Below are 15,105 nucleotides of genomic sequence, written 5' to 3'. Positions count from 1 at the left end.
AAATATGATCACATAAGGCTGTGCAAAAGTTTGATTCTATGGTCAGTGAGACATTTTTGTGTGGATTCGAAGGTGTGTTTTGAATTGTTGTCGTGCTGGAAGTTATGTCAACAACCCAGTTTTAGCCTCCTGGCAGGGGCAGACAGGATTTGGAAAAAAATCTGGTACTTGATGGAGTCCATGTTGGAATGTATCCTAACATGTTTCCCAGGGACATATGGAAGTCAAACAGCCCCACAACATCACGGATCCACCACCACTCTTCAACATCACAGATCCACCACTATACTTCAACATCACAGATCCACCACCACTCTTCAACATCACAGATCCACCACTATACTTCAACATCACAGATCCACCACCACTCTTCAACATCAAAGATCCACCACCACTCTTCAACATCACAGATCCACCACCACTCTTCAACATCACAGATCCACCACCACTCTTCAACATCACAGATCCACCACCACTCTTCAACATCACAGATCCACCACTATACTTCAACATCACAGATCCACCACCACTCTTCAACATCACAGATCCACCACTATACTTCAACATCACAGATCCACCACCACTCTTCAACATCAAAGATCCACCACTATACTTCAACATCACAGATCCACCACCACTCTTCAACATCAAAGATCCACCACCACTCTTCAACATCACAGATCCACCACCACTCTTCAACATCACAGATCCACCACCACTCTTCAACATCACAGATCCACCACTATAGATCCACCACAACATCACAGATCACTCAGTAAGAGCAAATGGCTCTTACTGAGTGAGTTGGTGAGTGAGTGCCTGACTGACTGCTGACCAACTACCCGTTGTTAAATAGCGTAGTGGTTAGAGACGCGGACTGACACGTAGGCGACCAGTGTTCGCTCCTCGCCACAGACAAAACAAATCGGGCATTAGGATTTGTTCAGGATTGACTAAAATCTCGCTGCCTTTTAGCTTCAGTAGCTACATTATAGTAAGTCTAAAATTAAAAAAATCACAGTTCTATTGTGATGGACGAACTGTACCGACAAGGAACATATTGCTCTTTATTTACATAGCATAGTGGTTGTCTAATCAACTGTCATTGTTTTCTAAAGAAATGAATCATTCATGGACTGATTAGAGTCATTGTTTTCATTATAGTTACTGTATAGCTAGACTAAAACTTCGCTGGCTACAAGCTTCAGTAGCGATATTATAGTAAGCCTGAAGTAAAACTGTTTATGTTTATATTGCAATTGAAGAACTGCACAGACAACAAACACATTCCTCTGGATTTGGATTTACATAGTGTAGTTCACACAGCGTAGTGGAACCAGCCATGGAGTGATTGCAGTCATTGTTTTCATCACAGTACAGCTATTAGCTAGCCATCTACAGTAATCTCTTTCTAATTTGATGGGTTGAATGTAGTGTAGTGACCTTGTTATCCCCTTTTGTTGGTATAGATGTTAGCAAATGTAGGGAACTCATTTTGAGAATTGTGGTGTTACGAGTAATTGGTTTAACAATGCAAAAGTAAACAGACACCACATCTCTACACACTTACGTGCAACAACACCCGCTGTTTAAATAACATAGTAACAGACAGTCTGTCAGGAGGAAGCCGTGGATCGAATCCAGTCGCGGACCAGCGGCACTAGGCTTGTCTGGTTCCTTTTTATTGTTCTAGATTTTTTCTAGACTATTAAATAGATTTTATCTACAATCTACACATAATAGCTAATAATGCCAAGACATTTAGTGAATTCATGTGATTGTGGTTCTGTCTTCCCTTTGTCTCTCTTCTCTCTCGCTCTTTCTTCCCCAAAGCAGAGTGATATGATATAGGACTAAAGCCACAACAACATCTATTTCATACATACTAACCAATTACTTACATGTCAGATATGAGTTTCATTTAATTCAAAACGTAAATGCAAGAATTCTCCCTCTCTCCTGTTTCTCCCTCTATCCTCTCTCCTGTTTCTCCCTCTATCCTCTCCTGTTTCTCCCTCTATCCTCTCCTGTTTCTCCCTCTATCCTCTCTTCTGTTTCTCCATCTATCCTCTCTCCTGTTTTTCCCTCTATCCTCTCCTGTTTCTCCCTCTATCCTCTCTCCTGTTTCTCCCTCTATCCTCTCTCCTGTTTCTCCCTCTATCCTCTCTCCTGTTTCTCCCTCTATCCTCTCTCCTGTTTCTCCCTCTATCCTCTCTCCTGTTTCTCCCTCTATCCTCTCTCCTGTTTCTCCCTCTATCCTCTCTCCTGTTTCTCCCTCTCTATCCTCTCTCCTGTTTCTCCCTCTACTCTCTCGCTCCATCTCTCTCATATGAAAAATGAATTTGCAGCATTCCCCATTAATAAAATACAAGGTTGGAAGAAAGGAAGGGAAAGTGCCAAGAGAAAACCGTCAGGGAGAGAAGGAGGGATGGATAACGTGGGAGAATGGTATCAGAAGAGAAATGGAGGGAGCTAGGGAGGGAGGAAGAGAGAGTGGAACAAGAAATGGAGGGAGGACGTGGGGGGAATGTTATTATTAATGTAAAAGGAATCCACTGGGCCTGACATGCTTAATGCATTCTGTGCTGCAGCTTTGCGCCACTGATTGCAAAATCAGAAACCCAAACAATGGCTCTCAAAATGATTTACCCCTTTGGACATAATCACATTTTGTTTGATAATATTAAATTAAAATGGATTTGGAGTTTTAGCCACTGATCAACAAAATTAAATTATATTTTAAAGTAAAAAATAACATCCGTAGCAAATAATTGAAGTATTTAGCTAATGTTTGCCAGCAATTATAGCCATGAGTCTATTTTGCCTATAAGTTTCTACCAGCTTTGAGCATCTGAACAGTAATTTTGCCAATTTTTCATTTAAAAATTGCTCAAGCTCCGTCAAGTTGGCTTGGGATCTTTCGTGAACATCAACACAGTTGTTGTTTGCTCTTTGGGATTTCTGGCTGGGTATCTGTAAAAACTATTAATGTAAAATGGGCTTTCTAAAATAAATTAGATTGATTAATTGAACAGCAAATTTCAACTCTTTCCACATTTTCTCAATTGGATTTAGTTCCGGGCTTTGACAGGGCCACTCATGGACATTCACAGACTTGTCCCGAAGCCACTCAAGCGTTGTCTTGACTGTGCCCCGGTCTGAGGTCTTGTAAACTCCGGTTTTCTTAAAAGCCCTCTTTGTATTTCGCTCCTTTCATCCTTTCCTCAATCCTGTCCCTGCAATTGAGAAGCATTCCCATGGCAAGATGCTGCCACCACCAACCTTCACGGTAGGGATGGTGTTCTCACGATGATGTGCGCCAAACATAGCACTTAGCATTGAGGCCAAATAACTTTATTTTCATCTCATCAGACATAGAATCATCTTTCCCTTGGACTCAGAGTCTCCAACATACCTTCTGGCAAACCCTAGCCAAGATGTGATGTGAGTTTTTTCTTTTTGCCACTTTCCCATAAAGGCCACTTTTGTGAAGCACCTGGGCTGTTGCAGTAAGCTCAGTATCTCCCTGCTCAGCTGTAACTGAGCTCTACAGTAACTCTACAGTCTACCCTGGTTTTATGCTGCCAGGGGACTAGTCTGTCCTGTCTCAGTCCATATTGTTTTCTTTGCATTGGTCTATGTACATTGGTTACCAGGGAATTTCTGAGTAGATTTTAAAATTCTACTTATCACTTTTAAAGCACTATATTGTCTGGCACCTGATTACATTAGTGACATGCTCAACCCATACTGACCTGTTTGGCCTCTCAGATCAGCTGAAAAGGGACTTCTGGATGTTCCGGAGTCTAGACTGAAAACTAAAGGGAACCGGGCCTTGGCTATATGGGCCCTTAGACTCATACTGCCAGCCTACCACAGAATGTCAGAGATGCTCCCTCAGTGCATTATTTTGAATATTACCTAAAAACACATTTTTACATGATGGTATTCACTAATATTTTATCATTGTGATTTTGTATTTTGTTGATTCTTTTTATTTACTTTAAAAATATATATATATATATATATATATACATATATTTATGGTTTTATATATTTTATTATTATTTTAATATCTTTCAATTAAAATTTTTTATTCAAATGTTTGTGTGTAAAGCACTGTGTAATTGTACTAGAAAATCTGTTCCTGTCCACCTGGTCATCTCTGTCCTTGTCCACCTTGTTGTCTAAAGACCATTGGTTGCACCACAGCTCATGCAGTTGTCATGGGAAAGGGAATACTTATGCAATACATGTTTTTCTGTATTATATTTGTAATTAATTTAGAAAAAAATTTACATTTCTATTTCCTTTGACATTATGGACTTTTTATTGTTGATCAAAAACCTATGAATCCATTTTGATTTTTTTGAAAGTTTGTAATAAAATAAGTATAGTAAGAATAAATGGGTGAAAAAGTCCAGGGGGGTGAATACAGAATCGTTACAGTATACCTACAAGATATTTGGACAGTGAAAGATTTTGTTTTTTGGGGTTCTGCATCCCAGTGCTCTGAATTTGGAAATTATACAAAAAATATTGATTGAGCAGAGTAAGCTTAAATGGGTATTGTCATGCATGTTGCCTGAAAAAACAGCGTGGAGCCCTGAAAAGTCTACACCCTGCACAAACAACAACAGTGATGAATTCAATCGCCACTCTGAGCCAGGTGACATTGACTTGTGTCACTGACTTTCTTCACCCTCAGTGTACACCAGAGTGCTGTACACACTACTGGATAGTGGTGCAGATGTTACAACCGCTACACTTATCTGAATAATTATTGTTCCATGAGGGAGGGAACGAGGTTCCACAGAAGAGGAATTCTGGATGTGCCTTCTTAACAGCTGTTGAATACAATCACTCCTGTAAAGGCCAGGTAGGTGCAAAAATAACTCTGCCTTCCTGTCCAAAAAAAAACAGAGTGGTAATAAGAAGAGTTCTATAGCAATGAGAAGAGAGCTGTATGTAGAACTCCCTGCTCCTGAAGTCAACATTAAGTAAACTCCCCAACATTACCAAGGGTTCTGCTCTGTTCTGTTGTTTCTCCAACATTACCAAGTGTTGTGTTCTGTTTTGTTGTTTCTCCAACATTACCAAGGGTTCTGCTTTGTTTTGTTGTTTCTCCAACATTACCAAGGGTTCTGCTCTGTTTTGTTGTTTCTCCAACATTACCAAGGGTTCTGCTTTGTTTTGTTGTTTCTCCATCATTACCAAGGGTTCTGCTCTGTTTTGTTGTTTCTCCAACATTACCAAGGGTTCTGCTCTGTTTTGTTGTTTCTCCAACATTACCAACATTGTTTTGTCTGTGTGTATCCTACCATACCTCGTAATATCTTACCATATTATTTCTGTTCTATACATCGCCAAATTAAAATTTTCCAAGATTTCTTATCTCTGTAGCCTTTGCTACCCTGTCATAGTAGCCAGCATACTTTACATGGTGTATTATCAAGTAATTTTATCAGTATAATGTTATGATGTGTTGGTTAAATACTGCAGCTTTATGTTATGTGTCCTCCATCACAATTATTGTGACTAGTCTAGTTAACCTTATGGTAGCCCCACTGAAACATAACAACATCCACTATCATTCAATCAATCAATCAATCAAATGTATTTATAAAGCCCTTTTACAACCGCAACGGTCACAAAGTTATTTTACAAAACACCCAGCCTGTGGGCCAGTGAGGACAACTGTCATGTTAAGGCTCATTTTCAATAGAATCTTTCTTCTGTCCCTTGTAATCAATTATGGTTACTCCCTGCATGTTTCTAGTGCCGGTACATTTCTTTTTTTAACACTAACCCCTAACCCCTAGCACCTAACTCCTAACCCCTAGCACCTAACTCCTAACCCCTAGCACCTGACACCTGACCCCTAACCCCTAGCACCTGACCCCTAACACCTTTTGAAAGTGTACATTCCCATTCTAACACCTACACCTTACACCTTTTGAGACGGTTTACATTCCTTATTATATTGTATTTCCTTCTTCCCATAGAAATCACATACAATCGGATGTAAATGTTTAGAACTACTTTCTTTATTCTCCTGGCTGTTGTGGAATAAATTGTTAACAGTGGATCCTGTGTTTTTCTAAGAGAAGACAACATTTTCAGAGTTGCACTCCCAGTGCAAAGGCTATACTAAACTGTGAACAAGAAAAGTGAAATGGCATCAGGAAGAGTGCAATATTGCTGCCATAAGTTGCTGCCATGTTGTTACTATGATAACAGGAAGCGTTCTGTGGGAACAGAAATAGGGCTATATTGTTGCTATGGGAACAGGAAAAGTGCTATAGTGAAAGAAATGAAATTGGGGGTTAAGAATTTCTATTAAAGATGCATTCTGGGAACACGGTGCTGTCGAGACGAGATGAGTCTGGATGTTTCACTATTTCATGAGCCAGTGGTGCTCCATATCATCAGTACCACGGGTGACCACTGCTGGTCATCTCCTAACACGAGGAATAGCAGACATGGGCAAGTGAAATCCTTCTGTCAAGCAATGGGGAATAATAGTTGAATCATTGTGCCATATCGGGGTTTTTTTTATATACTAAAATATATTTTTTAAAGCTTTTGTCAATTTGGCAAATTAAATCAAAATTATTGTAGCAAATGCACTATAAGGGGAGAGTTGGTATGAATGTGAACTGGCGTTGCTGTAGTTCAGCTAACTACCACAAGGTGGGAGCAAATTAGGGTTATAGCCTTGAAGTTTACAATGCTAGCAAGGTTTCTGTAAGAGGGCCAGTTATGTTGGTAATAATACCTTTAATTAGTCAGCACACCCCCTTTGTAATAGATAAAAGAAAAAAATACATAAATATAAAATGTTTTTATCCCTCAAATCTGGTAAAGCCCAGGATCCCCTAGGAAACATAGGCAACCCAACTTGGGTGCGCACCCCCTAGGTTGGGAATCCCTTATTTTGACATGTTATCTTCGCCACAGCTAGCCTACTACAGCGGTCTAACGTTAAACTCTACCTTATTTTGATGGGACGTTGATCACGTGTCCCTGTAATTACTATCCCATGGCAATTATCATCAGAGTGGGGGTGTTAAACCTGGCTAAATATCCACTCTGGACCTCATACCATCATAGGCACTTAATCTTCCCCGGATTCCAATTAATCTCCTCTCCTCCCCCAATAGTCTATTATGTTGTGTTAATATGGTAAAATAAGGGTTAAATAATAATAAAAGCCATATCTCTATGCGTCACCGTATTATTTTCACAGTCGGCTATCTGTTATTTAATTTTTTTATGAAACTAAAATTTATAGGAGCCTCAAGGCATGGGTGAGGTCTCCCCTCCCTCCCTCCCTCCCTCCCTCCCTCCCTCCCTCCCTCCCTCCCTCCCTCCCTCCCTCCCTCCCTCCCTCCCTCCCTCCCTCCCTCCCTCCCTCCCTCCCTCCCTCCCTCCCTCCCTCCCTCCCTCCCTCCCTCTCCTTCCTCTCCTCTCAATGCGCTGCGTGCCTCTGAGCCTCCAGTGCGCGCGGGGGTCTCAGCTCAACCTTAGAATGTCGCATCATGATCAGCTCCTCGTCGCGGTTCTTTCCCTTTAGGACCGGAAACACAGCGAGCAAAATACCGTAGCCTGAAAACCGCACCGGAGAGCTCTACCGAAACCCTTCTTACGGTACCCCTCACCCCCCTGTCCGCTCTGGAAGCACGTCACCGCGGCATCTTGTCTTTCTGTGCCCCGCTGCAGAGCCAGATCAATCAGACATACAGAGCGGATCTACGAGGGGATAATCATCATCATGATCAGTATCAACATCTGGACAGAACTGTAACTGAATTAGCTCCTGATCTAATTTCATTATTGGATTCTCCGCTTAAACCCGCATTAACAGGATTCTGCCTCCCTACTCGCGCTGTGTCCTTGAGTTCGGCCTGCACGGTGAGTAGTGTTACTCTGTAGGCAGAGCGGCTTTGGATGTGCGTGTGTGCACGCTTGTGCACTGGTGTGTGTGCACGTTTTGCCTGTTTGTGGCTCAAACAGTGATAGCTGGGATGGCTGATGAAGATGTCTGATTGAGGTTTGATTTATAGTACCCTATAGCGACAAAACATGATGTGTGTGTGTTTTATTTGCTAGTCTAACGTCCTGTATACGGTGCCACGGTCATATTATGTGTATGTTTGCTTTATGTGTCTGTGTTTTTTGTCCATCTAATCTTGTTGTCTAGGAGGCGGGTGCTTTTGTCATATTGTGTGTATGCGTGTGTTTATATCAGAGATATGAGCGAGAGATATGCCCAGGCCTGTAACCTTGCAGAGAGATAGAGGAGGGAATTGTCGCACAGTAGACTACCTACCAGCTACCAGCTGTATGTATCAACTATATGTACCAGCTGTATGTATCAACTATATGTACCAGCTGTATGTATCAACTATATGTACCAGCTGTATGTATCAGCTATATGTACCAGCTGTATGTATCAACTATATGGACCAGCTGTATGTATCAACTATATGTACCAGCTGTATGTATCAACTATATGTACCAGCTGTATGTACCAGCTGTATGTATCAACTATATGTACCAGCTGTATGTATCAACTATATGTACCAGCTGTATGTATCAACTATATGGACCAGCTATATGTACCAGCTGTATGTATCAACTGTATGTACCAGCTGTATGTATCAACTGTATGTACCAGCTGTATGTATCAACTATATGTACCAGCTGTATGTATCAACTATATGGACCAGCTATATGTACCAGCTGTATGTATAAACTATATGTACCAGCTGTATGGACCAGCTATATAAACCAACTATATGTCTTGCTTTATTTATTACCTATATCAGTTATATATACCAGCTGTATGTACAAACTATATATACCAAATCCATATATCAGCTGTATGTACCAGCCTTATGGACCAACTACATATACCAGCCATATACACTCACTGGCCACTTTATTATGTACACCTATCTGTACATAGAGTAGGACCCTTTAAAGGTTTGACATGTTGTATGTTCAGAGATGCCCTCCTGAACACCACTGTTGTAAAGCATGGTTATTTGAGTGTTTCTAACCTGTCAGCTTGATCAGTCTGGCCATTCACCTCTGACCTCACTAACAAGGTGTTTTGGCAGAACTGCTGCTCACTGGATGCTTTTCATTTACTGCCCCATTCACTGTAAATTGGACAGAGACAGTAATAAGTGAAAATGCCTGGTCAGCTGTTTCTTGAGATGCTGGAACTACAATGTTCAGTATGAATATTCAGATCTCGGTCAAAGTCCACTTATCTACACATTATATTGACTAGAGTTTGTTTGTTTTTGATTGAAAAAGTATCGACACCCCATGTTAAATGAGAAATGTGTAGAATTGTTGCATTGTATTAGTTTAAATCTGCATAACATATCTGCAGTAACAGTAGAATGATTATGTTTCACAACATATATTAAAATAAAATTATTTTAGGTGCATACAAAAGAGCTTCCTAAAATGCAGAATGTGTACCATATTAGTCAACAGAAGCCAGATCATCTGTCAAATGGAAGCCGCTCCATTAGCATCACTGTAGCTTCCCTCCTCTCCATTAGCATCACTGCACCTTCCCCCCCGCTCCATTAGCGTCACTGCAACTACCCCCCGCTCCATTAGCGTCACTGCAGCTTCCCCCCGCTCCATTAGCATCACTGTAGCTTCCCTCCTCTCCATTAGCATCACAGCACCTTCCCCCCGCTCCATTAGCATCACTGCACCTTCCCCCCCGCTCCATTAGCGTCACTGCAGCTTCCCCCCGCTCCATTAGCGTCACTGCAGCTTCCCCCCGCTCCATTAGCATCACTGCACCCTCCTTCCGCTCCATTTGCGTGACTGCACCCTCCCTCCTCTCCATTAGAATCACTGCACCCTCCCTCCTCTCCATTAGAATCACTGCACCCTCCCTCCTCTCCGTTAGAATCACTGCACCCTCCCTCCACTCCGTTAGAATCACTGCACCCTCCCTCCTCTCCATTAGAATCACTGCACCCTCCCTCCTCTCCATTAGAATCACTGCACCCTCCCTCCTCTCCGTTAGAATCACTGCACCCTCCCTCCTCTCCGTTAGAATCACTGCACCCTCCCTCCTCTCCATTAGAATCACTGCACCCTCCCTCCTCTCCGTTAGAATCACTGCACCCTCCCTCCTCTCCATTAGAATCACTGCACCCTCCCTCCTCTCCATTAGAATCACTGCACCCTCCCTCCTCTCCGTTAGAATCACTGCACCCTCCCTCCTCTCCATTAGAATCACTGCACCCTCCCTCCTCTCCATTAGAATCACTGCACCCTCCCTACTCTCCATTAGCATCACTGAGAGACGTGACCATATCCTCAACCCTTCTGAATGGCAGACCTAATGCATCATACATTCACCTAATGTAACTTGACATATCACAATATAAGTAGTGTACCAGGTTATATAACTATGTCTACCCATGAGAATGGGTCTAGCCAATCCCCCAGCCATTTCCTGGTTGATAAAGTGAAAGTGAAACTGAAACGTACCTGGCAGTGTGGGTGCAAGCAATATTTTAATGGATATATGGGGAATATTTGGTTTCCATACAGGACTGTTGTATCATACAGGTCAGTTATATTATGGAAGACTCATCTGGGTTGATGGATCTCCTGAGTAACGTTAATTCCTAACAAAGAACGTCTAAATACAGTAGGACATTCAAAGCTTATTCCAATGCATACCAGGGAGGGAGGCCGGCCCAGATTTGAGATCCGCCAGGGTGACCCTAAAAATGCTTGTCTGAAAATAGGGCTGCATAGCTGGCCTCAGCCTGGGAACACTGAAATAAAAAAGGTGAGAGAAAGAAGGACACAGAGAGAGAAATGTACAAACCCCAATAAGGTAGATCAGAACTCTGGAGGATGAATGAAAGGAGGAGAGGATAAAGGAACGACTAATGCAAAAAATCTCAGTGCTAATGATAACTATTCTCTCACTGTCTTTCACCCTCTTCCCTCTCTTTCTCTCCCTCTTCATCTATCTCTTCAGGTTTCCCTCTTTCTATCCCTCCATCGCTACTTGGCCTGGCTGTGCCGACTGGTACAGCTGATTGAGGGCCCCCACCTCTACCTTCATCTCCTGGACAACTAAACAGAAAAGAGAAGAGGTTCGCCTGTTCCTGGGATGTTGCTGATTGGTACCAGGTTAAGCCCTTGTCCCTGACCTCTAACCTCTAACCCAACTGGTTAGCTGTCTCTGATGAGGTCACTTGTGTCTTAAAGAGAGAACAAAGGAGCTGGTAACCGGAGAGACAAAGAGAGAGAAAGAAAGAGAGATTAGGAGACTTTGGTTCCAGATGAGTGAGTGAAACCATTCCAGAGAAGGAGACACACTAAGGAGAGACGAGAGGACCAAACCAGCGTGTGTCGGTCAGAATGTCCACCACCGCCACCATGGGGGAGATGGCCAACAGTGCTGTGGAGTTCTACCCTAAAGGGCGGAGCAGAGGAGGGGGTGGTAAAGGGGAGAGTAACCATGCTGCTGGAGGAGAATTTGGGGCCACGTTGGAGGAGCTCAGGGAATTGATGGAGCTCCGGGGAGGAGAGGCCATTCAGAAGATAGAGGAGTTGTATGGAGACACAGAAGGACTGGCTTCACGGCTGCTCACCAACACTACTGACGGTGCAGTACTGACATCATCAACACTGACAGTACCTAAACCTCAGCAACACTACTGACAATACAGTGCTGACCTCCACACTTCTCACCAACACTACTGACAATACAGTGCTGACCTCCACACTACTCACCAACACTACTGACAATACAGTGCTGACCTCCACACTACTCACCAACACTACTGACAATACAGTGCTGACCTCCACACTACTCACCAACACTACTGACAATACAGTACTGACCTCCACACTACTCACCAACACTACTGACAATACAGTACTGACCTCCACACTACTCACCAACACTACTGACAATACAGTACTGACCTCCACACTACTCACCAACACTACTGACAATACAGTGCTGACCTCCACACTACTCACCAACACTACTGACAATACAGTACTGACCTCCACACTACTCACCAACACTACTGACAATACAGTACTGACCTCCACACTACTCACCAACACTACTGACAATACAGTACTGACCTCCACACTACTCACCAACACTACTGACAATACAGTACTGACCTCCACACTACTCACCAACACTACTGACAATACAGTGCTGACCTCCACACTACTCACCAACACTACTGACAATACAGTACTGACCTCCACACTTCTCACCAACACTACTGACAATACAGTACTGACCTCCACACTACTCACCAACACTACTGACAATACAGTACTGACCTCCACACTACTCACCAACACTACTGACAATACAGTACTGACCTCCACACTACTCACCAACACTACTGACAATACAGTGCTGACCTCCACACTACTCACCAACACTACTGACAATACAGTACTGACCTCCACACTACTCACCAACACTAATGACAATACAGTACTGACCTCCACACTACTCACCAACACTACTGACAATACAGTACTGACCTCCACACTACTCACCAACACTACTGACAATACAGTGCTGACCTCCACACTACTCACCAACTCTACTGACAATACAGTACTGACCTCCACACTACTCACCAACACTACTGACAATACAGTACTGACCTCCACACTACTCACCAACACTACTGACAATACAGTACTGACCTCCACACTACTCACCAACACTACTGACAATACAGTACTGACCTCCACACTACTCACCAACACTACTGACAATACAGTACTGACCTCCACACTACTCACCAACACTACTGACAATACAGTACTGACCTCCACACTACTCACCAACACTACTGACAATACAGTGCTGACCTCCACACTACTCACCAACACTACTGACAATACAGTACTGACCTCCACACTACTCACCAACACTACTGACAATACAGTACTGACCTCCACACTACTCACCAACACTACTGACAATACAGTACTGACCTCCACACTACTCACCAACACTACTGACAATACAGTGCTGACCTCCACACTACTCACCAACACTACTGACAATACAGTACTGACCTCCACACTACTCACCAACACTACTGACAATACAGTACTGACCTCCACACTACTCACCAACACTACTGACAATACAGTACTGACCTCCACACTACTCTCCAACACTACTGACAATACAGTGCTGACCTCCACACTACTCACCAACACTACTGACAATACAGTACTGACCTCCACACTACTCACCAACACTACTGACAATACAGTACTGACCTCCACACTACTCACCAACACTACTGACAATACAGTACTGACCTCCACACTACTCACCAACACTACTGACAATACAGTACTGACCTCCACACTACTCACCAACACTACTGACAATACAGTGCTGACCTCCACACTACTCACCAACTCTACTGACAATACAGTACTGACCTCCACACTACTCACCAACACTACTGACAATACAGTACTGACCTCCACACTACTCACCAACACTACTGACAATACAGTACTGACCTCCACACTACTCACCAACACTACTGACAATACAGTACTGACCTCCACACTACTCACCAACACTACTGACAATACAGTACTGACCTCCACACTACTCACCAACACTACTGACAATACAGTACTGACCTCCACACTACTCACCAACACTACTGACAATACAGTGCTGACCTCCACACTACTCACCAACACTACTGACAATACAGTACTGACCTCCACACTACTCACCAACACTACTGACAATACAGTACTGACCTCCACACTACTCACCAACACTACTGACAATACAGTGCTGACCTCCACACTACTCACCAACACTACTGACAATACAGTACTGACCTCCACACTTCTCACCAACACTACTGACAATACAGTACTGACCTCCACACTACTCACCAACACTACTGACAATACAGTACTGACCTCCACACTACTCACCAACACTACTGACAATACAGTACTGACCTCCACACTACTCACCAACACTACTGACAATACAGTACTGACCTCCACACTACTCACCAACACTACTGACAATACAGTGCTGACCTCCACACTACTCACCAACACTACTGACAATACAGTACTGACCTCCACACTTCTCACCAACACTACTGACAATACAGTACTGACCTCCACACTTCTCACCAACACTACTGACAATACAGTACTGACCTCCACACTACTCACCAACACTACTGAATAGTACTGACCTCCTGTGCGGTATTGTGTTTGTGAACTGAGTGCATGCCATCAGCAACTAAATGGCTTGTCTCACCAGGAAGAACAGGGAGTGATCCCTGGGAGAAATGTGTTTGTGTTTCTGTGTGTGTAGTTTGGTCTGTGGGACTGTTCTAATGCCAGCAGACACTATCAGATTATCAACACTAAAACGTCTCACTGTAATGAAACACCGCAAACACACACACACACACACAAAAACACATACACACACTGACACACACAGACACACACACACACACACACACAAACACATATACACACTGACACACACAAAAACACGTCAAAAGGCCAACAATTTGTCTCTTAATAGCAGTACAATCACCTCTTAAGTTGTCAATAAATAGCAATTGGTGTAGTCAGAGAAAATGTGGTCATTGAGGTAGTCAATAGAATACTTCGTGTTTTGTCATTGAGGTACTCAGAACAATAATAATTAAACAGTCATTGAGGTAGTCAGCAGAATACTTTGTGAATTGTCATTGAAGTACTCAGTAAAATATACATTTTAATAGTCATTGAGGTAGTCAGCTAATCTGCTAAATAATTTAGCATCTAAGATGTAAAAATGTTTGAGTCATATTCAGTGGTTTTTAGTTGTGTGTTTGAAGTTAACTTCAAATAATTGTTTGAACAAACTTTTAACTACTTAGCCAACAGCTGTTAAAGGTGGAATTGAACATGGTTCAATATGGTATTTCAATATCACAGCATCTATAGACAGTTCTAATGAAACACTAGTCCTGTCATCCTATACAAGACTACACACACAGGACTGCA

The 15,105-nt window shown here is 42.8% G+C and overlaps 1 protein-coding gene across 2 annotated transcripts in view; it reads left to right on the top strand.

The window, feature by feature from the left end:
* The first annotated feature begins 7,465 nt into the window (after positions 1-7,465).
* The window catches only part of atp2b3b (ATPase plasma membrane Ca2+ transporting 3b), a 42,095-nt gene continuing 34,455 nt past the window's right edge, over positions 7,466-15,105 (top strand). For both annotated transcript variants that reach the window (XM_034295933.1, XM_034295934.1), the window contains exons 1-2: positions 7,466-7,914; positions 11,036-11,668. In XM_034295933.1, coding sequence (XP_034151824.1) covers positions 11,422-11,668 — 247 coding nt within the window. In that variant the 5' untranslated portion in view covers positions 7,466-7,914; positions 11,036-11,421. The remainder of the gene's footprint in view (positions 7,915-11,035; positions 11,669-15,105) is intronic.

The sequence above is a fragment of the Esox lucius genome, chromosome 12 (genome assembly GCF_011004845.1).
Source record: "Esox lucius isolate fEsoLuc1 chromosome 12, fEsoLuc1.pri, whole genome shotgun sequence".
NCBI classification, from domain to species: Eukaryota; Metazoa; Chordata; class Actinopteri; order Esociformes; family Esocidae; genus Esox; species Esox lucius.
This window is presented reverse-complemented; position numbering and strand designations above follow the sequence as displayed.